The sequence below is a fragment of the Carassius carassius genome, chromosome 36 (genome assembly GCF_963082965.1).
Source record: "Carassius carassius chromosome 36, fCarCar2.1, whole genome shotgun sequence".
Classification (NCBI taxonomy): Eukaryota; Metazoa; Chordata; class Actinopteri; order Cypriniformes; family Cyprinidae; genus Carassius; species Carassius carassius.
Window position 1 is genome coordinate 29,948,575 of NC_081790.1, and position 23,694 is coordinate 29,972,268.

General features: G+C 43.5%; 2 protein-coding genes across 3 annotated transcripts in view; both read right to left on the bottom strand.

Moving 5' to 3' along the window:
* Positions 1 to 916: 916 nt before the first annotated feature.
* Positions 917 to 19,859, bottom strand: LOC132117568 (probable ATP-dependent RNA helicase DDX46). Of its 2 annotated transcripts, none has more exons than XM_059526939.1 (23): positions 19,711 to 19,859; positions 19,068 to 19,235; positions 18,928 to 18,990; positions 16,699 to 16,780; positions 16,455 to 16,620; positions 15,866 to 16,071; positions 15,196 to 15,306; positions 14,586 to 14,751; positions 14,392 to 14,512; positions 14,140 to 14,315; positions 13,671 to 13,792; positions 13,523 to 13,601; positions 12,654 to 12,736; positions 11,359 to 11,523; positions 10,807 to 10,969; positions 10,093 to 10,286; positions 9,761 to 9,898; positions 2,975 to 3,124; positions 2,483 to 2,713; positions 1,811 to 2,029; positions 1,379 to 1,523; positions 1,235 to 1,308; positions 917 to 1,161 (listed from the first exon to the last, which is right to left on the bottom strand). In XM_059526939.1, the coding sequence occupies exons 1-23, from the start codon at positions 19,725 to 19,727 to the stop codon at positions 1,114 to 1,116; spliced, it is 3,087 nt and encodes a 1,028-aa protein (XP_059382922.1). In that variant the 5' UTR covers positions 19,728 to 19,859; the 3' UTR covers positions 917 to 1,113. The 2 variants fall into 2 exon arrangements, with proteins under 2 accessions (XP_059382922.1, XP_059382921.1); XM_059526938.1 differs by having other exon boundaries at positions 16,455 to 16,623.
* A 1,178-nt stretch (positions 19,860 to 21,037) lies between these two features.
* Positions 21,038 to 23,694, bottom strand: part of sap30l (sap30-like) — a 2,982-nt gene continuing 325 nt past the window's right edge. The window contains exons 1-4 of the mRNA XM_059526941.1: positions 23,653 to 23,694; positions 22,279 to 22,401; positions 21,933 to 22,031; positions 21,038 to 21,481 (exon numbers count right to left, since the gene is read on the bottom strand). The exon at positions 23,653 to 23,694 is cut by the window's right edge and continues 325 nt beyond it. Of these exons, the coding sequence (XP_059382924.1) occupies positions 21,353 to 21,481; positions 21,933 to 22,031; positions 22,279 to 22,401; positions 23,653 to 23,694 (393 nt within the window). The 3' untranslated portion in view covers positions 21,038 to 21,352. The remainder of the gene's footprint in view (positions 21,482 to 21,932; positions 22,032 to 22,278; positions 22,402 to 23,652) is intronic.

The window sequence follows — 23,694 nt, forward strand, 5'->3', positions numbered from 1 at the left end:
AAGTATTTTAGAATCTGATTCCATAATCCAGATCGCATGTAATCGGTCACTTCCCAGCTCTGTCTGATGTTCTCCGTGAGCACCGTTCTAAGCAAATCCATAAAAATCCTACTGACCTTAATGTGCATCAGACACTCCTGTCTTGCTTATCTGCTAATGTCTCCACTGCTAAAAGTACATACTATCATAACAAAACTAATTAAAAATTAAATAACTCTGGCATGCTCTTTAAAACATTTTCCTCGCTCCTATGTGCTCCCCCTCCTGCTTCATCTCTAATAGCTGACGACTGACTGGTGTTTTCCCCTCATCATTTAGACAGGCACGTATAACTCCACTACTTAAGAAACCCAACCTCATAAATGATGCCCACTGCTCCGGGTGTGTGCTCACAGTGTGTGTGTGTGTGTTCACTGCTGTGTGTGTGTGCACTTCGGATGGGTTAAATGCAGAGCACAAATTCTGAGTATGGGTCACCATACTTGGCTGAATGTCACTTCACACTCACTTTTTTTTTTTTTTTAGTCGACTTGACTTTCATCACATCTCTTCAATCTTTATATACTCTCTAACTCAAGCACTCTATTCTAATTCTATTCTTTAAAAAAACCTTTTAGACTTGCACTCCAATTATTTACTAACTGCTTGGTTTTCTTAAAAAACAAAAAACTAATACTAGCTTCTCTATTCTTTTTCTATTCTATCGGTTTTCTTATATACGTACTTGCTATGTGTACCGTGTTAAGCTAACAGACTTGTTATAACACTTGTATATAATTGTTCTTTTGTCGATTCTGATTGCTTTTCTTGATCTCATTTGTAAGTAGCTTTGGATAAAAGCATCTGCTCAATGTAAATCACAAATATAAAATTAAAAATTGTGAATAGCTTAGTGAGAAATGACTGATATTACAGATTCATACGAACAAAACACTTTATTTCCAAATGAAGTTGACTGTCCAGTTACATGGATTATTCTAAAACATTCAACATCATTGATGCAAACTATAAGAAACAATAGGTAAAAACGTCTAGATAAATGCAGCTCACATAGCAGAGAGCATTGTGGGATCAGATAAGAATTGGTAGCGGTCTTCTGTGGTCGGTCTTCGGCTACAGGACCTTGTATCGGCTCTTGCTGGTGGGCTGGTAGGAGTTTTGCTGAGAGCAGAGAGAAAGATGATTCAGTGTGAGTCTGAGCTGGTTCAGAGAGGATCAGTGAGGAGGAACTCACCAGACGGATCAGCTCTTCTTTGATCAGCCGTGTGATTTCTGCTTTGGCCTTCTGCACGGCCAGCTCATTCGCACCTGTCAACAACACAGACTGCTTTAGATACAGCAGACCAGCGGTCCTCTAGCGTCCGGCGAGCACACTTACTCTCGATGGCCAGATAGATCTTGCGCTCTCCCTCTTTGGGCTCTTTGCCTGGTGGGAAATATGTTCCTCGTATAGTGATGGCCGCCTCTGAATACTCTCCGATGCGCTGAAGAGCCTCCTTAGACGTCACCTTCCACCTCGCCGTCTGCAAAACACACACCATCAGATATCAGTCTGTCCTCACCGAGAACACACACACACACACACACCATACAGTACCTCATGCTCCCGGAGCTGTTGGCACAAGCTAGATTAAAGTGATTACGTTTTGAATATAGATATTTTCTATCCAGAAACACATTTCACTACAGAAGTACATAACATAACACATTGAGTCCGAACAGGGGTATTTTAAAATTAATTAACAATCTGAAGCATTCATCTTAATGTTAATGTACAGTGTATCCAAAGTGTTGAGAGGAGTTGTAGGACCTGAGGGAAGTCGTTGATCTCCAGCTCCTCCTCGTATCTCTTGACGGTGTCCGTGGCCTCGGCGGCCTGCCGCTCCTCCTCCAGCTTCTCCACCGGTGTGTAGTTCAGTTTGGCGTTGATCTTCTCCGCCTGCTGCTCCGCGATGGTCTTGGCCGAGACGGAGGGTGCGATCATCGTCCCGCCGCGCAGGATGGCGTTTGTGGCCTGCTGCATCACATCCTGAAAGACAACAGCGTAGCGTTAATATCAGCAGACACGCCTTCAGTGTGAGCTCAAGACCAGCCATTTCCTGAAAATGAGATTCATACATCACCTGAAAGCTGAATAAATACGCTTTTTATTAAGCCTAGATACAACTATTTGAAAATCTGGAATCTAAATATTGGGAAAATCACCTTTAAAGTTTTCCAAATGAATTCTTAGCCATGCATATTACTAATCAAAAATATTTCTTCATATTTTCATCTTCATGGAACATGATCTTTACTTAATATCCTAATGATTTTTGACATAAAAGAGAAATGTATAATTAAGACTCATACAATGTATTGTTGTCTATTGCTCCAAATATAGCTGTGCTACTGATGAATGCTTCTGTGCAGCAGGGACACGTGTTTAAAGTCATCTAGTCTTTCTTGATGATAAGGTTGATGTAAAAGCAGTGTGTCTGACCTGTGCCTCTGCGCCGAGGTTCTTCTGTGCCTGGATCTTGAGGGCCAGTTTCTTGGCGATCTCCAGTTTCTGGATGTTCCCGGCGGACGGAGCGCTCAGGCCACTCAGACCGGACACAGCGGTCAGGGATCCGCTCACGCCGGCCGCAGACGCTCCTGCAGCGCCGCCCGGAGCAGAGAAGTCCTTCACACGCTTCTTAGAGTTAAACATGCTCTCAATCTGCTCGTCGATCTGCAGATGCACCACACACAAACACAGTGTAACTCTATTAGTCACCAGAGCACTGCGAGGATGACAGTATGAATAAATCTGATCACTGATCTGGTCTGTTCACTTCCACATAATCAGACATTAGAGGAAGTCTGAGTATCTTTCACTCATAACGTGTGTGTGTGTGTGTGTGTTTGATGATTCACTCTTATTTCTCTGCTGTAATGAGTCTGTGTTCTATGTTGTGATCAGTGTGTATATGAGCTGATGAGATGAGCTTACGTCTAGAGCTGCGTCCTCGTCGTCAGAGTCGTGCAGACCTAACGCAGCCTTCTGCAACTTCTTCCTCTCGTTAGCCAGCGCATGCTCCGTCTCATCGAACTTAAAGCCCTTCCCGGAGAATCCACTGCTGCTCTTGATGCTCTTGCCCTCCTGCAGAGAACCAACACCCCATCACTGAACACCCGTAACACACACACACACCCCATCACTGAACACCCGTAACACACACACACACACACCCCATCACTGAACACCCGTAACACACACACCATCACTGAACACCCGTAACACACACACCCACACACACACACCATCACTGAACACCCATAACAAACACACATACCATCACTGAACACCCATAACACACACACCCCATCACTGAACACCCATAACACACACACACCATCACTGAACACCCGTAACACACACACACACACACCATCACTGAACACCCGTAACACACACACACACCCCATCACTAAACACCCGTAACACACACACACACTCCCCATCACTGAACACCCGTAACACACACACACACACACACACACCATCACTGAACACCCGTAACACACACACACGCCATCACTGAACACCCGTAACACACACACACCATCACTGAACACCCGTAACACACACACCATCACCGAACACCCGTAACACACACACACACCATCACTGAACACCCGTAACACACACGCCATCACTGAACACCCGTAACACACACACACCATCACTGAACACCCGTAACACACACACACCATCACTGAACACCCGTAACACACACACACCATCACTGAACACCCATAACACACACACCATCACCGAACACCCATAACACACACACACACACACACACACACACACCATCACTAAACACCCGTAACACACACACACATCCCCTCACTAAACACTAGAGCCCGACCGATATATCGGCCGGCCGATATTATCGGCTGATATAAGCTAATTGCATTTAAATCGGCATCGGCATTTATAACGGCCGATGAAACATGAGAAACAGAGTCTCATGCTTCACTCATGTTATGAGTGTTGCATAGTGTGCCCACCAGAGGGAGCTCTGCAGCTCCAGAGTTAGCAACAGCGCCAGAAGTCCACTACAGAAGAAAGGGATCAACTGTTTTGACAGCGAGTCTGTCGTTCGTCATGTGAAATGATTGTAGATTTAGTTCATACCCTGTATATAAAAACTGTGTGGTAGTTCTAGCTAACGGTCCTATCATTATCACTTCTAAATATTCTGTAACATCACTTACAGCCGCTAATGCATTGCTATATTAGATTAGCCACAAAGCTAATACCATGTTTATCAGTGGAAGAGCGCGAACGTTAATAGGAGGTCAAACTATAACGTTAGCGTTTAACTTATTCTTATTCTATTGCGGTGTGTTTCCCACATAATGACCGTGTAATTGGGCCTTTCACACAGTACGCGGTATGCACGGCGCTTGCCGCTGGGCTCAGCGTTGCCCTTCAGATACAACGCGATTTGCGCTGCGCTATGGCGTAGGCGGAGTTTTAAAAACGTTTAGCGGGAGCCCTTTCATAGTCTGTTCCTCCTCCTTTCGGTCAGCAGCAAACATGTATCTGTCCCGTTGTAAGAAGCGAGCGATAGCGCTAGTCCTGCTGATGAGAATTAAGAGAGAAGCAAGGAAGAAGAGGCTACCCTCAGGTCCAGAGAACAATTTGGTGAATTCAGGCTGGTTACGTTACTCTAACGCTAATAGCTTCCTTTTTAGCAGGCCCCTTAAATGCTTGCTATTAACTTGTTTGAAGGTGGTTCTTCTCAAAATTGACAGCGGTGTGTTCATGACACTAACGTTAACCATTCAACTTCGAATTGATTCCGTAATCTTCCGGTAATAGTAGGCAAGACGATGTTTTGATTCAGACTGCACAAAGAGAAGAGGAGAAGATATACGGGTCTGTTGTGAATGTGTCTGTGAGAGCAAATATAGTGTAGTTACAGTAACTACAGTAGGTGCGTCAGAAATGATTAAACCAGAGGGGTCATGTAAATAAATGTGAGCTGAGCAAGCGCTTTTTTTTTTTTTTTTTACATATTGTTTCAAAGCAGCTTTACAGACATAACAGGAAAATGTTGAAATAATATTGTTAAATATAAGTAGGTAATACCTATTGCTTGACAAATAAAAAAATATATATATATTTCTGATTTTTGCCTATGTAGGAGATCCCAGTTTATTATTATTATAATTCTAATGATGACATGAGTAATGATACATGGTGATATTATTAATACACATGCTTATTCTTTCTCCGTCTCTCTTTCTGCCTACAGATGGCTGAAAAAGGTGAATGCTGTAGCAGCAAAGTGTGGGACTACTTCTGCAAATACTTTAACTTTAGTATTATAATTTATTTACAGTAAACACAGACTGTTAAAACCAGCTTCAACTGGAAGAAAGTAAAAGTGTTAAATGTTTAAAACCAGACTGTTTTTTGATCATTAAAAAATATATACTTTTGATGTGCAATTGTTTAGTCATTGAGACTGTAATCTAAGGCTTTTTTTTAACATAGTCCATTCTGGAAAATGGTTTATACAGCCCACATACATAGAACAGGCAGATATTTTGCTATTGAATGTTGTGTAAATGCAGTTTATAGGAAATGGGTCTAATATCCAGATTATTTTTAAAATCAAAATATCGGCTTATAAATCGGCTCTTTTCGAGTTAATATCGGCATCGGCCCCCAAAAATCCAAATCTACACACACACCATCACTGAACACCCGTAACACACACACACCATCACTGAACACCCGTAACACACACACACCATCACTGAACACCCGTAACACACACACCCCATCACTGAACACCCGTAATACACACACACCCCATGACTGAACACCCGTAACACACACAGCACTGAACACCCGTAACACACACAGCACTGAACACCCGTAACACACACACACACACCCCATGACTGAACACCCGTAACACACGCCCCATCACTGAACACCCGTAACACACACAGCACTGAACACCTGTAACACACACACACACACACACCATGACTGAACACCCGTAACACACGCCTCATCACTGAACACCCGTAACACACACACACCCCATCACTGAACACCCGTAACACACACAAACACACCCCATCACTGAACACCCGTAACAAACACACACCTCATCACTGAACACCCGTAACACACACGCACACACACCATCACTGAACACCCGTAACACACCCCATCACTGAACACCCGTAACACACACACACACCCCATGACTGAACACCCTTAACACACACACACCCCTTCACTGAACACCCGTAACATACACACACACCCCATCACTGAACACCCGTAACACACCCAATCACTGAACACCCGTAACACACACACCCCATGACTGAACACCCGTAACACACACCTCATCACTGAACACCCGTAACACACACACACCCCATCACTGAACACCCGTAACACACACACACACCTCATCACTGAACACCCGTAACACACACCCCATCACTGAACACCCGTAACACACACCCCATCACTGAACACCCGTAACACACACACCCACACACACACACACACACACACACACACCCCATCACTGAAAACCCGTAACACACCCCATCACTGAACACCCGTAACACACACACACACCCCATGACTGAACACCCGTAACACACACAGCACTGAACACCCGTAACACACACACACACACCCCATGACTGAACACCCGTAACACACACACACCCCATCACTGAACACCCGTAACACACACACACACCATCACTGAACACCCGTAACACACACAGCACTGAACACCCGTAACACACCCCATCACTGAACACCCGTAACACACACACACACCCCATGACTGAACACCCGTAACACACACACACACACACCCCTTCACTGAACAGCCGTAACACACACACCCCATCACTGAACACCCGTAACACACACACACACACACCCCATGACTGAACACCCGTAACACACACCTCATCACTGAACACCTGTAACACACACACACCTCATCACTGAACACCCGTAACACACACACACACCCCATCACTGAACACCCGTAACACAAACACACACACACACCATCACTGAACACCCGTAACACACCCCATGACTGAACACCCGTAACACACACACACACCCCATGACTGAACACCCGTAACACACACACCCCATCACTGAACACCCGTAACACACACACACACCCCATCACTGAACACCCGTAACACACACACCATCACTGAACACCCGTAACACACACACCCACCCACCCCATCACTGAACACCCGTAACACACCCCATCACTGAACACCCGTAACACACACACACACACACACACCCCATCACTGAACACCCGTAACACACACCATCTCTGAACACCCATAACACACACACCCCATAACTGAACACCCGTAACATACACCTCATCACTGAACACCCGTAACACACACACACACACCCCATCACTGAACACCCGTAACACACCCCATCACTGAACACCCGTAACACACACACACACACACCTCATCACTGAACACCCGTAACACACACACACCCCATCACTGAACACCCGTAACACACACACACACACACACCCCATCACTGAACACCCGTAACACACACACACACACACCCCATCACTGAACACCCGTAACACACACACACACACACCATCACTGAACACCCGTAACACACACACACACACCATCACTGAACACCCGTAACACACACAGCACTGAACACCCGTAACACACACAGCACTGAACACCCGTAACACACCCCATCACTGAACACCCGTAACACACACACACACACACCCCATGACTGAACACCCGTAACACACACACACACACACCCCATCACTGAACACCCGTAACACACACACACACCCCATCACTGAACACCCGTAACACACACGCACACACCCCATCACTGAACACCCATAACACACACACCATCACTGAACACCCGTAACACACACCCCCACCCCATCACTGAACACCCGTAACACACACACCATCACTGAACACCCATAACACACACACACACACATCATCACTGAACACCCGTAACACACACACACCCCATCACTAAACACCAGTAACACACACACACACTCCCCATCACTGAACACCCGTAACACACACACACACACACACACACACACACACACACACACACACACACCATCACTGAACACCCGTAACACATACACACATCACTGAACACCCATAGCACACACCATCACTGAACACCCGTAACACACACACACACACACCATCACTGAACACCCGTAACACACACACACCATCACGGAACACCCGTAACACACACACACCCCATCACTGAACACCCGTAACACACACACCATCACTGAACACCGTAACACACACACACACCATCACTGAACACCCGTAACACACACACACCATCACTGAACACCCGTAACACACACACACACACACACACACCATCACTGAACACCCGTAACACACACACACACACACCCCATCACTAAACACCCGTCACACACACACACTCCCCATCACTGAACACCCGTAACACACACACACACACCATCACTGAACACCCGTAACACACACACACACCATCACCGAACACCCATAACACACACACACACCATCACTGAAAACCCGTAACACACACACACACACACACCCCATCACTAAACACCCGTAACACACACACACTCCCCATAACTGAACACCCGTAACACACACACACACACACACACACCATCACTGAACACCCGTAACACACACACACCATCACCGAACACCCGTAACACACACACACACCATCACTGAACACCCGTAACACACACACCCCATCACTGAACCCCCGTAACACACACACCCCATCACTGAACACCCGTAACACACACACCCCATCACTGAACACCCGTAACACACACACACACCATCACTGAACACCTGTAACACACACACACCTCATCAGTGAACACCCGTAACACACACACACACACCCCAACACTGAAAACCCGTAACACACACCATCACTGAACACCCATAACACACACACCCCATGACTGAACACCCGTAACACACACCCCATCACTGAACACCCGTAACACACACACACCCCATCACTGAACACCCGTAACACACACACCCCATCACTGAACACCCGTAACACACACACACACCCACTGCACATATACACTACACACACTTCATGCTTTATCTGTTTGTGTATATAGATTTCAATTACAGTCTTTATCTTTAAACTTTATTCGCTCTGTGGTTTTATTCCTTTCTATGTCCTGAAGGTTGTTCTTATTTCATTAACAGCGATTAATTCAACACAGTACTCCTGAAAACAGTGACATGTGTTAGTTTTTTCTGTATTCATGAAGTGATAAAAGAAATCCCAAGTCTCCTCTGGAAAAACCCTGAACTCAAAATCAAATGAGAATTATGAACCTGACCTCAGATTTCTGTTCTGGAAGTGTATGCAAATGAGTGCATATTTAATTAGATAATCTCACATTTGCATATTTAAACATGATGTTTCAGAACACAGAGCTGATTTTAATGTCTTGTGTACTGTGATGTATTAATTGTGGAAGTATGGGGTCTCTCTGGAAGCTTGTTTCCAGCACGGGGTTTAGAAAAATGATTGTGCACTTCAAGACTTTTAATCTCACAATGCAGAATGGTCGTCTGTGTGATGTGATGTTCACAGAAGCTCAGGAGCTCTTACAGCTTTCTGCTGCTCCTTGAAGTTGGTCCAGAGCAGCTCCAGCTCCGACGGGACGGCCGACCCGGACAACTCCAGCGCTTTGATGATGTCTCCGGCGTAACGAGCCTGTTCTTCAGTGATGAAGGTGTACGCATAACCCTACCACACACACAGAGAGAGAGAGACATGAGGCTCGTCCTCAGTGCGCACACACACAGAGAGAGAGAGAGAGAGAGAGGAGAGAGAGAGAGAGAGAGAGAGAGAGAGAGAGAGAGAGAGAGAGAGAGAGAGAGAGAGAGAGAGAGAGAGACACACACACATGAGGCTAGTCCTCAGCACACACACACACACACCTTGTTCCCGGCTCGTCCCGTGCGTCCGGCGCGGTGCACGTAGTCCTCGTAGTGGTTGGGACAGCCGTAGTTGATGACCAGGATCAGCTGCTTGACGTCCAGACCTCGCGCCGCCACAGACGTGGCCACCAGCAGACGACACGCGCCGTTCTTGAAGTCATTGATGATGCTGTCCCTGTCGTACTGATCGATGCCTGCACACACACACACACACACACACACACACACACATCAGCACCGCTGCCCAGTGAAGGGTTAACACTTTCACTCACAGCTAGGGCTGGACCATGTGGCAACAATTAAAATCTTGATTTTTCAAAACATTTGAGCCATTCTCCTTCCTATACGGTTTTTAACGAATCAACTTGAAAATAAAACATGACTCGAGTAACTCTTTTAACCATCTATCACACATAAAGTGGTCAACATGATTTTAAACAAATCACTACAACTACATCCTGTACAAACTTGTCTTATACGTAATATATGGTCAGAAGTACAAAGAAAATGGTTTAAAATCTGAGAGGTCAAGGTGATTCAGATGTGAATTAGAAGTGACTGAAGGTATAGCTCCAGTAGATGTTGTGGAAAACAGCAGCTTTCAGTCTGTCTCTGCTGCACACATGTGATATCAGTCACACAGCAGCAGTTCTTCACCGGGTTATTAGATTACGTTCTGAGACGGTGTGTGTGTCAGTGGACAGAGATGCTGACCTCCGTGGAGAGACATGCAGGGGTACGAGGCCTTCATCAGGTCTTTGAGGAGTCCGTCAGCGTGCTCCTGTTTGTCCACGAAGATGATGACCGAGCCCTTCTCCTGATAGTGACCCAGAATCTCCAGCAGCTTCAGGAACTTCTTCTCCTCCGAGATCACGATCTGTGAAACCACAGCCGAGCTTCAGAACACGTCACACTAGCACCAGTTCATCACATACACTACAGCTCAGAAATCTGGAAGAATGGAGATATTCTACATCATATCAGAATGATTTCTGAAGATCATGTGACACTGGAGACTGGAGGAATGATGCTGGAAATACAGCGGAGCATCACAGAAATACATTACACTTTAACACAGATTCACACAGAAAACAGCTAACACACTAACTGATGTTTAAAGAGTGAATCACAATCAAACACTCCTTTAACAGCACAGCATTCCCAAAACATTCCTATCACTTTCTCTCACGGAGACAAAGCACACAACTGAAGAAGACGAGTCAGGTTAATGAACTCAAGCACACACACACACACACACACACTCACCACGTGCTGCTCCACGTCTGAACACACCACGCTCCTGCCGCCCACCTGCACCTCGATGGGTTTGGACAGGATCCTGCGCGCCAGAGCCTCCATGGTGCGAGGGAACGTGGCCGAGAACATGACGGTCTGCCGGTCGGGACGCACATTATCCACGATACGCATCACCTGCGACACACACACACACACACCTGAGGTGAGCAGTGTGACCGGACATACACGTTCATTATTACAGAGCTGCTTTAGATGAGAACACAAACACAAGCCCCTGACCACCATCACAGCACAAGACCAGAGATGACCAGAAGATACGAGCAGATCCTGACACAAGAGAAGTCACTCAGATAAAACACGCCATTAAAGCAAATATTTGATTAATGACTTCATTACTTTAACTTCAATTTATCAAAGCACTCAAATGTAGTTTAGAGATATAAATATCTAACTCTAAATCAGATTTATATATTTTATCATGTGCCTGCGATCAAGTTTTAGTTTAACTTGTGTGGCATTTCTACTAATTTACGGAGCATTATAACAAAAGCGGGCACTTCTAAATGCAAACAAAAACAAATACTGTTTTTATGCATTTTATAATGTTTAAATATATATTTACAAAATATATATCAGAACAGTATTGAGAGGAGCAGTTGGCCACTTCCAGGAAAATGCATGGCTCTCTATGGATCTCTGCTGGATATATATATATATATATATATATATATATATATTCTCATTACACTATTCTCTCAAACAGTTCTTCTCTAACCAGCAGATGGCAGAATTCTACACCATCCAGAAACAGCCATTATATTTACATCATTTAATTTTTTTTCCTAAATAATAATATTTCCCATGCCAGCTAATAGTGCAGTTGAGGAATTTTGTGGTAAACAGTTACATAATGACTTCACATTTCCCAAAACACAGCATTAATGTATAGACGAGAAGTAAACAGACAAACAAAAAGATTTATTTGTAGGATTAAAAATGTATTTTTTTTTTATAATTACTCATATTGACCCCAAAGAGTGTAAACAGGAAACAAGCACCTTGAGGGTTTATATATATATATATATTATTCTAAATGAGTGTAAGTAGTTCTCAAAAGGTATGAATGAAAATGCGATGTGAACTTTCTCTGCTGATTCGTGTTTGTTGTCTCCGTGTGTTTCTGAGTGTATACTAAAATACGGCTACCCAGAATGCAATGCGACAGTGGCCAATACTCTTCTCCATCATTGAAGACCAGCTGTGCTCCGTGTGAATGTGTTATAACCGTGTGTAGTGTGACTGACCTGTGGTTCGAAGCCCATGTCGAACATGCGGTCAGCCTCGTCCATCACCACATACGTGGCCCTGCGCAGGTTGGTCACGCGACCTGAGCAACACAACAGCAGTGAACCTTTACTAGCAGCTCCAGTCTCCAAACCTTACATTCACTACAGATGAACTGAAAACATCAGACTGGAGTGAATCCAGTTAATCACACACAATACTTGATAATACTTGATAAACCTGCCAACTATTGCACGACACCTGTAATACGAAAAAAAATAGCTATTCTGAGCGCATTTATGCACATAAACAAAAAAGGCAGCCTTAATCTCGACTATATTTCAGTGTTTGCACATTAAATTCAATGCATCTGCATTTGAACACATCTTAAGCAGTTTCACAGAGACTAGTGTCTCTTAAACGCCCTGACAGCACAAAAAGGTGACTATACATCACGCTGCTATTTAGTTTTGAAACTGATGCAATTATGTGCTGAATTATATTTATATTGTTGTTTTAGAAAGATACTTGAAGACATCTGCATTAACCAGCACATGCTTGGCATAGCTCATAAGGGAACAGTAAAACAAGAAATATTGCAAAAATGCACAGATTCCGATAGAGTGAATGCGGTTTCTAACAGTATTATGGTGTATAGTAAAGACTCATTACATGTTCTGGGTCAATTAAGGATACATTTTCTGAAATTGAGATGTATGCATCATCTGAAGCTGAATAAATCGTCTCTCCATTGATGTTTGTTCGGAGGACAATATTTGTCTGAGATACAACTATTTGAAAATTTGGAATCCGAGGGAGAAAAGAAATCTAAATATTCAGCTGATGGATGAGTGTGAGGATATCCAGCACGACCTCACGAGGCACGCACCGTTGTTGGCTCCGAGCATGTCGATCATGCGTCCCGGTGTGCACACGATGATCTCTGCGCCGCGCTTCAGCTCTGCGATCTGTGGACAGACACTGGTTTAGATCAGGCTGTGTGTGAGCTCATGAAGCCATCACACACACACACACACCTGCTCGCTGATGCCGGTGCCGCCGTACACACACACCACACGCAGACCTAGAGACTTGGAGAACTTCTTGCACTCTTTGGTGATCTGCAGCGCTAGCTCTCGCGTCGGTGTCATGATCACAGCTGACGGAGAAACACACATTACTCTGATAATCACTCTTAGCTGTTATATATTCACTGTAAACCACGGCTTCACAGGGATTACTGCTTTTATAAAATGGTTATTCCATACACGTAGTAAGCTTTCACAGAATAAAGCAGAGTTCATAAAGTGTAATGATATTCATAAACACAGTATTCTTCCACCAAACAATGTAGCTCCTCAGAAACCGTTGTGGTTGTTACAAAGTGGTTGCCGAGCAACACACAGAAGTAAACAAAGGTGTGTGTTACTTTGTAATTTAAAGCAGCTTTGATCTGCATGACTCGATTCCTGCACAGAGATGAAGCGGAGCAGTAAAGACGCTCACCGATGGGTCCTTCTCCCTCTCCCAGCGGACGCTGGTCCAAGATGTGCCGAAACATGGGCAGCAGGAAGGCGATGGTCTTCCCACTTCCTGTTTTGGCGATGCCGATGAGGTCTCGTCCAGACATGATGGCAGGGATGGCCTGGGCCTGGATCGGGGTGGGCTTCTCATAGTTGTGTCTAGAAGAGAGACAGAGAGGAATAAGAGAAACGTTGGTTCTGTCTGGAGAACGTCCTGAACAGCAGCTCTACTCACTTCTTCATCGCATGCAGCACTTTCATGGATATCCCACACTGCACCCAGGTCTTGATGGGCTTCGGACAGCCCTTGCCTTTGACGGTGATTCCCTCCAGCTCCAGACGGTACTCGTTCACCTCTGAGCAGACACACGGGGTCAGACAGACGTCACCCTGAGCTGCTGTGTAAGAGCGCAGGTGTGTGTGCTGTACCTTCAGGACTCATCCTGGCCAGCTCGGGCACCTCCACATAGAAGTTCTTACGGAAGGATTCGTACTCGATCTTCTGATGATCAACCGGCTCCAGAACCTTCCTCTGTTTGGTCTGGAAGCCTGTGAGGGCCGTCTGCAAGTCCACTTCCTCCTCCTCTGATGAATACTGCACACACACACGCACACACACACACAGAGACACACACACACACACGTCTGTATTGAGGTCTGTGTGAACTCATGTGCCTGTGCTCTTTCATGTTAGTCCAGTTTGAGCTGACCTCATTAATGATCTTTCTCGGCTAACAGCTTCTATTTTTTCTCGAGGTCTTTTCTGCTAGCTATAAAACAATGAGCACATTTACGAGCATGTTTTCAGACAGACTGATCTTGAGATGAGAACACTTGTGATATCCCATCTTCCTCGAACAACATACACTTAAGAAAAAAGACATCAGCACAGACAGATTTTTCCCATTTCCCAGATTTCACTGCATGTAAACACTTTAGCCTGTGTTCTGTCAGCGCTCTGAAGTGTGATACGTGACAGGAGTGCAGTTAAACACAGACGGTGAAATGTGACGTGTGCGTGTGCTGATCACGTCTGTACCTCCATGGCGTCCTGGTCGTTCTCCATCAGCTCTCCTTTCTTCTTGGTGGTGTGCACCATCTTCTTCGTCTTCACAACGGTCACCACTTTGGTCACAGACACACTGCCCTTCTGCTGACACACAGTTCATATTTTCAGCTATACTGAAGAATCATGTATTTAGCCTCAGGTTCGATCCACAGCTCTCTTCTGCACACAAAGACTGGTCAGAGCACGGCCAACAGGAACTAGTCACACGTAACAATTACATGATTTAATCACAAAACACATGTAACTGTAATCTGTTACTGAGAAGAAATACAACTGGTAAATGAATTACAGCGACTTATGAAAATGTTAAAGATTATGAAAGGGGTTACATCTGAATATTTGAAAGATTTTGCAGTGGCTGTGTTTTAAAATGTAATTATTATAATTTTAAGTCAAGAGATGAAGGGTTTGGTCTGACAGTAATCAGGGCGTTTCTAAATGAGTAACAGTTGAAAGCAGTCGATAGAAATGTAAAAAAGTAATCAAAAGCAATCAGTTGCATTACTTTAACACAGTAACTGAAATAGTTACACTACTAATCAGATTGTAACCCGTGTAAGCTTTAATCACAGTGATCTTCCTAACACTGCTGACAGGAGAGAGTCGTGTTCAGACTGAGGGAGGTGTTCGTGAACAGCACCTTGTCGTTTCCTCCTCTCATGGTGCCCATGTTGAACTTCTTGACCTCCTCCTTGACCTCCTCCATGTAAGCGTCCAGCGGGTCCAGCTCCTCTCCGGTCTCCTGCTCCATCTGCGTCTCCTCCTCCGTCCCGGCCGATCCCTCCTTCTCTCCCTCCTCTTCCTCTCCGTCTGGCTCCACAGGCGCTTGAGTCTCCTCATCGTCATCTGAACACACACACACACACACACACACACACACAATTAAAGGAACTGAATTAAAGACGAATAAACTCCAACTTTACTGTTGAGTGCACGGATGTTAGACTCATGCTGTATAATAAAGTTTATTTGTCTTGTGTCTGATCACATTTGAGTGATCCCCATTTATGATATATTGTATTCTTCACATGGTATCAGTTAAATGTGTGGACACACGAGAGGGAGAGTGTCCAAACTATTGACCAGTACTGTACTATAATACACTAGTGTTAGTGGTTAAACAGAAATTGTGATGTGAACCGTGAGATTTGTGATTGCTGCACAAGTGTAATATACAGAATAACATGGGCCGATATATTACTGTCTCAGTGTTTCACAGGCTCTCTGACCGTCATCGTCCTCCAGACTCCACTTCTTGCCCTGCTTCATCTCCTCCAGCTCCTTCTTCAGTTCTCCGATGTTCTCCATGGCTTTCTTCCTCTGCTCCTCCCTCCACTTCTCCACGCGCTCCTTCCTCTTCCTCATCTCCTCCTCCAGAGTGTTCTGGTCGAAGTCCTGCTGCAGAAGCATCATCACACACACAGTTATTGATTAATCATCCTCTGAAGAGAGAAGATCTGAATTAACCCTTACATCTTCAGGCTTCTCCTCCTCCTTCTCCTCCTTGATCTTCTTCTTGTCAGCGGACGGCTCTGTGTTCTCGATCTTCTCCTTGCTGTAACATCAGCAGATCACACGCTTCGGACTCCAAGCCCGTCATTGCCAAAGACAGTATTTCTAATACTTCTGACATAATGACAAAGCTGCTTGTTTACAGAAACTAGGAGTGGCAAAATATTAAAAGAATTGAATAATGATAACTCAAATAATTAAATTCCACATTCCCAAAAACGTAATGTTCTCTATAATGCAATTTCTTTCTTTTTTTTTTACTCACAATTAGCAGTTTCTATCTGATAAAATCGTGACAAAACGTGTACAGTAACAGTGTTTGAACAGTAAGATTTTCAATGTTTTTTAAATACTCTTCTGCTCATTTATTTGATCAGAAATACAGCAAAAACTGGAATATTGTGAAATATTTTTACTATGTAAAATAACTGATGCGCAGCTGTATTTCAGCATCATTACTCTTACTTTAATTGATCAAAAGTGATGATAAAAACATTTATATTGTTACAAAAGATTTCTATTTTCAGATAAATGCTGCTCTTCTGAACTTTCTATTCAAAGACACTTGGAAAAAAAAGTTAAGTAAAGTTAAGTAAAATATATCACATATATATATATATATATATATATCATAAATATATCATATTTTTAGTGACAAGTACACATTTCCATTGCCAACACTTAGTGTCAGATACCTTAAAGGGATAATTTGGTTATATTTGGAGATATCTGGAAGATTGACAGAATCAAACAGATCTCGGTCCCCATTGACTTCCATAGTAGGAAAAATATATACTATGGTAGTCAGTGGGGACCGAGATCTGTTTGGTTACAAACATTCTTCCAAATATCTTCCTTTGTGTTCAGCAGAACAAAGAAACTCATTCAGGTTTGGAACAACTTGAGGGTGAGTAAACGATGATAGAATTTTCATTTTTGGGTGAACTATCTCTTTAAAGACATTGCTATTGCCACACACACACACACACACACACACACACACACTCAAACTCACAAACTTACTGACACACTCAAACACTGGCTCACACACTCAAACATTCAAAAAGACTCACACACACACTCACACACAGACTCAGACACACACAGGCTCACACACACACCAAACTGGACCTGGAGGTGGACATACACAGACTCTGACACACACACACACACCAACCTGAACCTGGAGATAATAATAATGTCTAGTCTGGTGGCTGTGATATATATAAACCTACCAACATCCGTTGCCATGATTTTTGGAAGGACTGATCGCGAGAGGAAAAGAATGACGTTTTAGTCGCATAACATCGGTTAATGGAAACGCCGTCATTTCGCAATAGTTGTTTATCGATATTTAGAAAAAAAACACAAAAGTTTTGCGCGAATCTGTAATGGAAACGCGACAGCGCTTAACATAGACTAACCAACTTCTCAGAGTTATGTTGAGCAACAGTGTTCATTACTAACCATTCAACCCCGGATTGATTCTGTCGGATCTTCGCTGGGGGAATAAGCATTAAGCACCGGTGATCCGTCCTCTAACTAACGCATGCCCATGTTTTGATTCAGATCGTGGCTAGTCGTGCGTGCCTCCGTTGTCAGTTTGTGAGAGGGAGGGAGCAAGCAGCGCGCAGCTCTACAATAAAATACAATTGTACCCATATTAAATAGTTTTAAAATCTGAATCAATCCGTGGCGGTCAGCGTTGATATTGTGGCGGGCCGCCACAAATTAATGAATGTATGGGAAACCCTGAATGATGCTGAAAATACAGCGGAGCATCACAGAAATAAATTACAGTTTAACACAGATTCACACAGAAAACAGCTGCTTTAAATAGTACAGATATTTACATTTTACAGTTTTTGCTGTACTTTGGATCAAATAAAAACATAAAAAATCTTCCTGTTCAAACACTTTTGACTGGTCGTGTATATATACAAACACACACACACACATTTGGATTTAAAAACTAAAATACTGAAGAGTTTGGATCATTATTGCAGTGGTTAGCTTTTCAGCTTAGTTTTTTTTTTATTAAATAAGTTCTGAAGTCAAACTTGGAAGATAGCTGAGGCCTTCTAAACTATATACGTTTTTAATTCAGTGTGTTACTAGCAGTTTGTAAGTAATGATCAGTGAGAGCGCAGCTGTGTTTGAGTGTGTGTGTGTGCGAGTGTGTGAGCTGACCTCCTCCCTCGGCTCCGGGGCTCTCGGCTGCGGGACCGTCTCCTCTCTCGGCTCCTGGAGCGCCTGTGAAGAGACGAGGCAGAGGTTAGTTCTCAGGAGAGCAGCGGAGTGGACGCCTGCGGGAGCGTGTGACCTCTGACCTCGGTCTCTTGCGGTCTCTGGAGCGTGACCTGCGGCGCTCTCGGCTGCGTGACCTCTCTCTCCGGCTGCGCTCGCGGGCCCGGGACCCCGTCTGCTCCTCCTTCTTCAGCCGCTTGGAGTCCGGCGAGCGGCTCTTAGACCTGGAGCCCGAGCGCTTCCTGTAGTGCCTGCAAACACAAACACAGACTCAGTCTAGAGAAGCTGCGACCGGAAGCTGTTCTCACATCCACAGAACACTACACTGAAGCCCCTCTACACCGCTGCTCATCCTCTTCAACAGAAAGTCCTCATATTGAGAAGTATTACAGATATCCGCGCGCGCGCGCGTGTGTGTGTGTGTGTGAGAGAGAGAGAGAGAGAGAGAGAGAGAGAGTGAGAGAGTGTGTGTAGGCAGTACAGGTATTCGCAGCCGGTGTTTTACACACATAATGGTGTAAACGTTATCAATAAAAGCAGTTAACATCAGTTAGCTCGTTAGCTGGTTGGTCGAGCAGAAGCTCAATCTGACTCAAACACAGTCTTTACGACGCTATGGAAGAGTGCAGAGGTTTTAATAACACCTCATTGATAAATGTTTGTCATTAAAAAAAATTTTTTAAAAAACGTTTTAAAATAAAGCTGAATAAACATGGAAATATTTACCGCGACTCTCGTCCCATGGTTTCTTCGCTGTGACGCTCTCACATCCGGCGGCACGATGACAACTTCCGCTGATGCATTTTATTAAAGGGACCGTTCACCCAAAACTGAACGTTCGTCTTTCCAACATTAGCGAGTCTCTTCCGCATGTGAAAGAAGACTTTAGGCAGAAATTCAGAATGTCTTTAGGCACTGTATGGAACCTATTTATAACGTATTTTACGTAATACCCCGATCACCCCCAAAATTATTGTTGTTACATAAACTTCACCAGAAATATTCAAACACTGCAACATTCACTATCACCTGTTAAATCAAATAAATCTGGCATCCCCTTCAAACATTTTCTTCGTCATCTTGTTATTTCTTTATGAGATGGTGGTTTTATTAAAACCCTATTCCTGTAACAATTAGACTTTTAATTATTCCAGCATATCATACAGTTCAGTTTTCACTAGATGCAATAAACACTGATATCATTAATGCAGTTGAGGATAAAGAACCTGAAGATTATACTCCAGTATAGTAGTATGATGTTAAATGCACTTAAATAAAAGTACAAGTAAATGCAAAATAGAAAAGGAGCAAATAAATAAATATGATATATATTATACACCGCTTGAGTTGCAAGATTGTGTTGAGTTTGAACTCTTTCTTCTATCTTGTATCAGAACCACTTCATCTGTACTGAGTGTCTTTTATTCCAACATAAGACAACATTTCTGCAATAGCATTTACAGTTTATTGTATCTCATGGATGGAGTTATTGATGCATAAATAATGATTTAAACATAAAACGTTAATTACTGATATTTTAAGTTATTTCAAACATGAAAAAATAGTCGAAATGTTAAATAAAAAACCGCCATTAAAACAGACAGCAAGTGAATGTTAATGAGTGAGTCATTGAGATTCAACCGATTCATTCAAACAGCTGATTCCCTCAGAAACATTTGACTGTTAATGAGTGAATCACTGAATCATTTATTCAACCGATTCGTTCAAAACGCTGATTCACTCAGAAACATTTGACTGTTAATGAGTGAATCACTGAATCATTTATTCAACCGATTCGTTCAAAACGCTGATTCACTCAGAAACATTTGACTGTTAATGAGTGAATTACTGAATCATTTATTCAACAGATTCGTTCAAATGGCTGAATCGATTGTTCTTCTTTTGATTGGGCAGGTGGTCAAAATTTGGGAAGATTTTTATTTGTTTGTTCGGTTATATTATTTTAATACATTTGAAGGTGTGTAATAAAAAAAAAAAAAGGAGTGTGCATACCAGAAAAGCGTGACACATTTACAAACAATCAGTCCAGATGTTAGTAGTGCCACAAGAACTCTATTTAGAAACAAAGAAAGACAGGATACTAACATTACAATCTACAAAAACAGCTATATAGATATGCAGCAGTCATATAAAAGCAGAGCCGTGTTTGTGTCACAATGCATCAGAGAGCAGTCACTCAGTCTCTCATGCTTTCAATCAGGTCCTCTCTGGACACACGGTGAAGTGTGAGCATCAGAGACGCCGGGGCTACTGATGTCCCCGTGGGTTTGGCACATCTTCATCTTCATCATCACTGCAGGGCGTCCCGTGTGGACACAAACACAGGAAGTGAAGCAGCGAGGGAACCTCACTCCACTTGTTTGCTCGCGTCTGGTTTCTGGTCCAGACGGCTTTTACTGCTCTTCACCATATAAATAAAGTACGTGAGCGTCTCCTTCTCGTTGACTGGAATATTGCGGAAGTGACGGCTCACGGTCTGGAGAACAAGAGACACAGAAAGACACCGGCTTCATTACAAGAACAGCTGAATAACTCCTTCTCAGAGCACAAGAACCCAGCGTTTGTCCTCCATATCAACTAGAGCTGTCCAAATGGCTGAAAACTGGTAGTTAAATATAATCAATATTCTAATTTAAAAGGCATAATTTCAGTTAGGAGGAAAAAAGCTTTTGGCTTCTCTCTCGAGGCCATATCGAGCACAATATCACTAATGCATGCTTGTTATAGCAGTTAAATAAAAAAGTGCATAGTGTTTTAAATAATGTTTATAGATCATATATTAGGGATGCACCGAAAAGAAAATTCTTGGTCGAAGCTGAACAAAATGAAACACTGGGCCGAAGGCTGAGAACAGGATTTGATACCAATTTAAAGATCTATAATTAAACACAGTAATGAGTGTTGCATTGATGTAAGGAGGTTTGTACCTCAGCGAGCTGGGCTTTGTTGAGGCCGGGTCTGGTCTGGATCTTGTAGTGCCTCTTGTAGCGTCTCAGTGTGTTGACCTGGAGCTGGAACAGATCCACCTGAAGCAGCGCACACACACACACACACACACACACACATCCGGGTCACACATTCCTACACCAAACCTGAGATCAAATCAGCAGAGGAACTGCTCCGAAGGGAAAACTGAAACGCTGTGAGGACATCTGATGACAATCTGAGGCTGTTCTAAGAGGGATATGAAGGTTATTATATCCCACTAAACCCCTGTGTGTCCCAGCAGCTGAAGCAGTCTGAGAGCAGTGTGAGCATGAAGCGCTGCTGTACCTCGGGCACCTCCACGTCATGATCCGGAGACTCTCCTCCGTCATCACTCGTCTTCCTCTTGCGTTTGTTACGAACGCTCTGGATGAAGTTCTTGTGGAAATCACAGATGTACAAATGACGAACCTACAGGGAATAAACAGCTTTTAAATTAAAACTGAATTCTAGATTGAAGCACGTAGAACTTAACTAGATCAAGAAAACACTATTTGACGTCTGCATTGTGATTTATATGACAAAGAATCACATTTACCACACTGAAGCATATTCTGACCAAACACAGCAGTGACGCGTATGCAAGTGTGTGAGAGAGTGTGTGTGTGTGAAAGAGAGTGTGTGTGTGTGTGTGTGTGTGTGAGAGAGAGTGTGTGTGTGTGTGTGTGTGTGAGAGAGAGAGAGTCAGCAGCAGATTTGCACACAGATGTTCACTACAACACCAGAGTTGCTTCTGAAAGTACCATCAGTGAAAGCTGTCCCTGCAGCACAGAAGCAGTCATCAGCTCAGGGAACGACACGAACCTTTTCCACTGGTGGCTCTTGTGCTAATAACTTTTTCAGTTACTGGCGCAAAACATGATTTGGTCAAATTTTTTATAGTAAGCCGCTCTGGTTAATAATGAAACTGTATTGCATACAGATGTGCTTTTTGTTTCAACTTGATGTGTTGAATGCTGGGAGCACGTTATAAAACGTATTCTTAAAATACACATTTCTGTTTTAATAAATGTTCATATTAAATCATAGCATAACACATAAGTAGGTACAAAAATAATCAGTGATACATTTGCAACCTCATAAAAATTAGGGTCGCAATGACATTGCAAAAGGTCGCAGTGTAGTTCCCTGCAGTAACACAGGTTTATTTGTAGAAATAGACAATACATTGTCACAATTATACATTTCTCTTTTATGCCATAAATCATTAGGATATTAAGTAAAGATCATGTTCCAGGAAGATATTTAGTAAACTTCCTACCGTAAATATATCAAAACGTCATTTTTGATTAGTAATATGCATTACTATGAACTTCATCTGAACAACTTTAAAGATGATTTTCTCAGTATTTAGATTTTTTTTCTCCCCCAGATTCCAGATTTTCAAATAGTTGTATCTCAGACAGATATTTTCCTCCTAACAAACCACACATCAGTGGAGAGATGATTTATAAATCTCAATTTCAGAAAAAAGACTCTTATGACTAGTTTGTGCTCCAGGGTCACAGATGATGTAGCTGTGTCTCGTGACTGACAGTGAACTGAGCTGAGATCAGAGTAAAGCAGAGGCTGACAGTGAAGCATCACAACACCAGGCTTCAGAACAGAGACAGAGCAGACACACTTCCTCACACCCTCACACACCCTGCTCTGGACTCTTACGCTCTTGTCGATGTCCAGCTTGAGCTTCCTCTGGCTGATGCT

What these genes read in the sequence shown, in the direction of transcription:
- LOC132117568 (XM_059526938.1), bottom strand. An exon ending in CTGCATGTCTCTCCACGGAG is followed by an intron (nt 10,287 to 10,806) that starts GTCAGCATCTCT and finishes GTGTGTGTGCAG; the next exon opens with GCATCGATCAGTACGACAGG. An exon ending in CGGGACGAGCCGGGAACAAG is followed by an intron (nt 9,899 to 10,092) that starts GTGTGTGTGTGT and finishes TGTGTGTGGTAG; the next exon opens with GGTTATGCGTACACCTTCAT.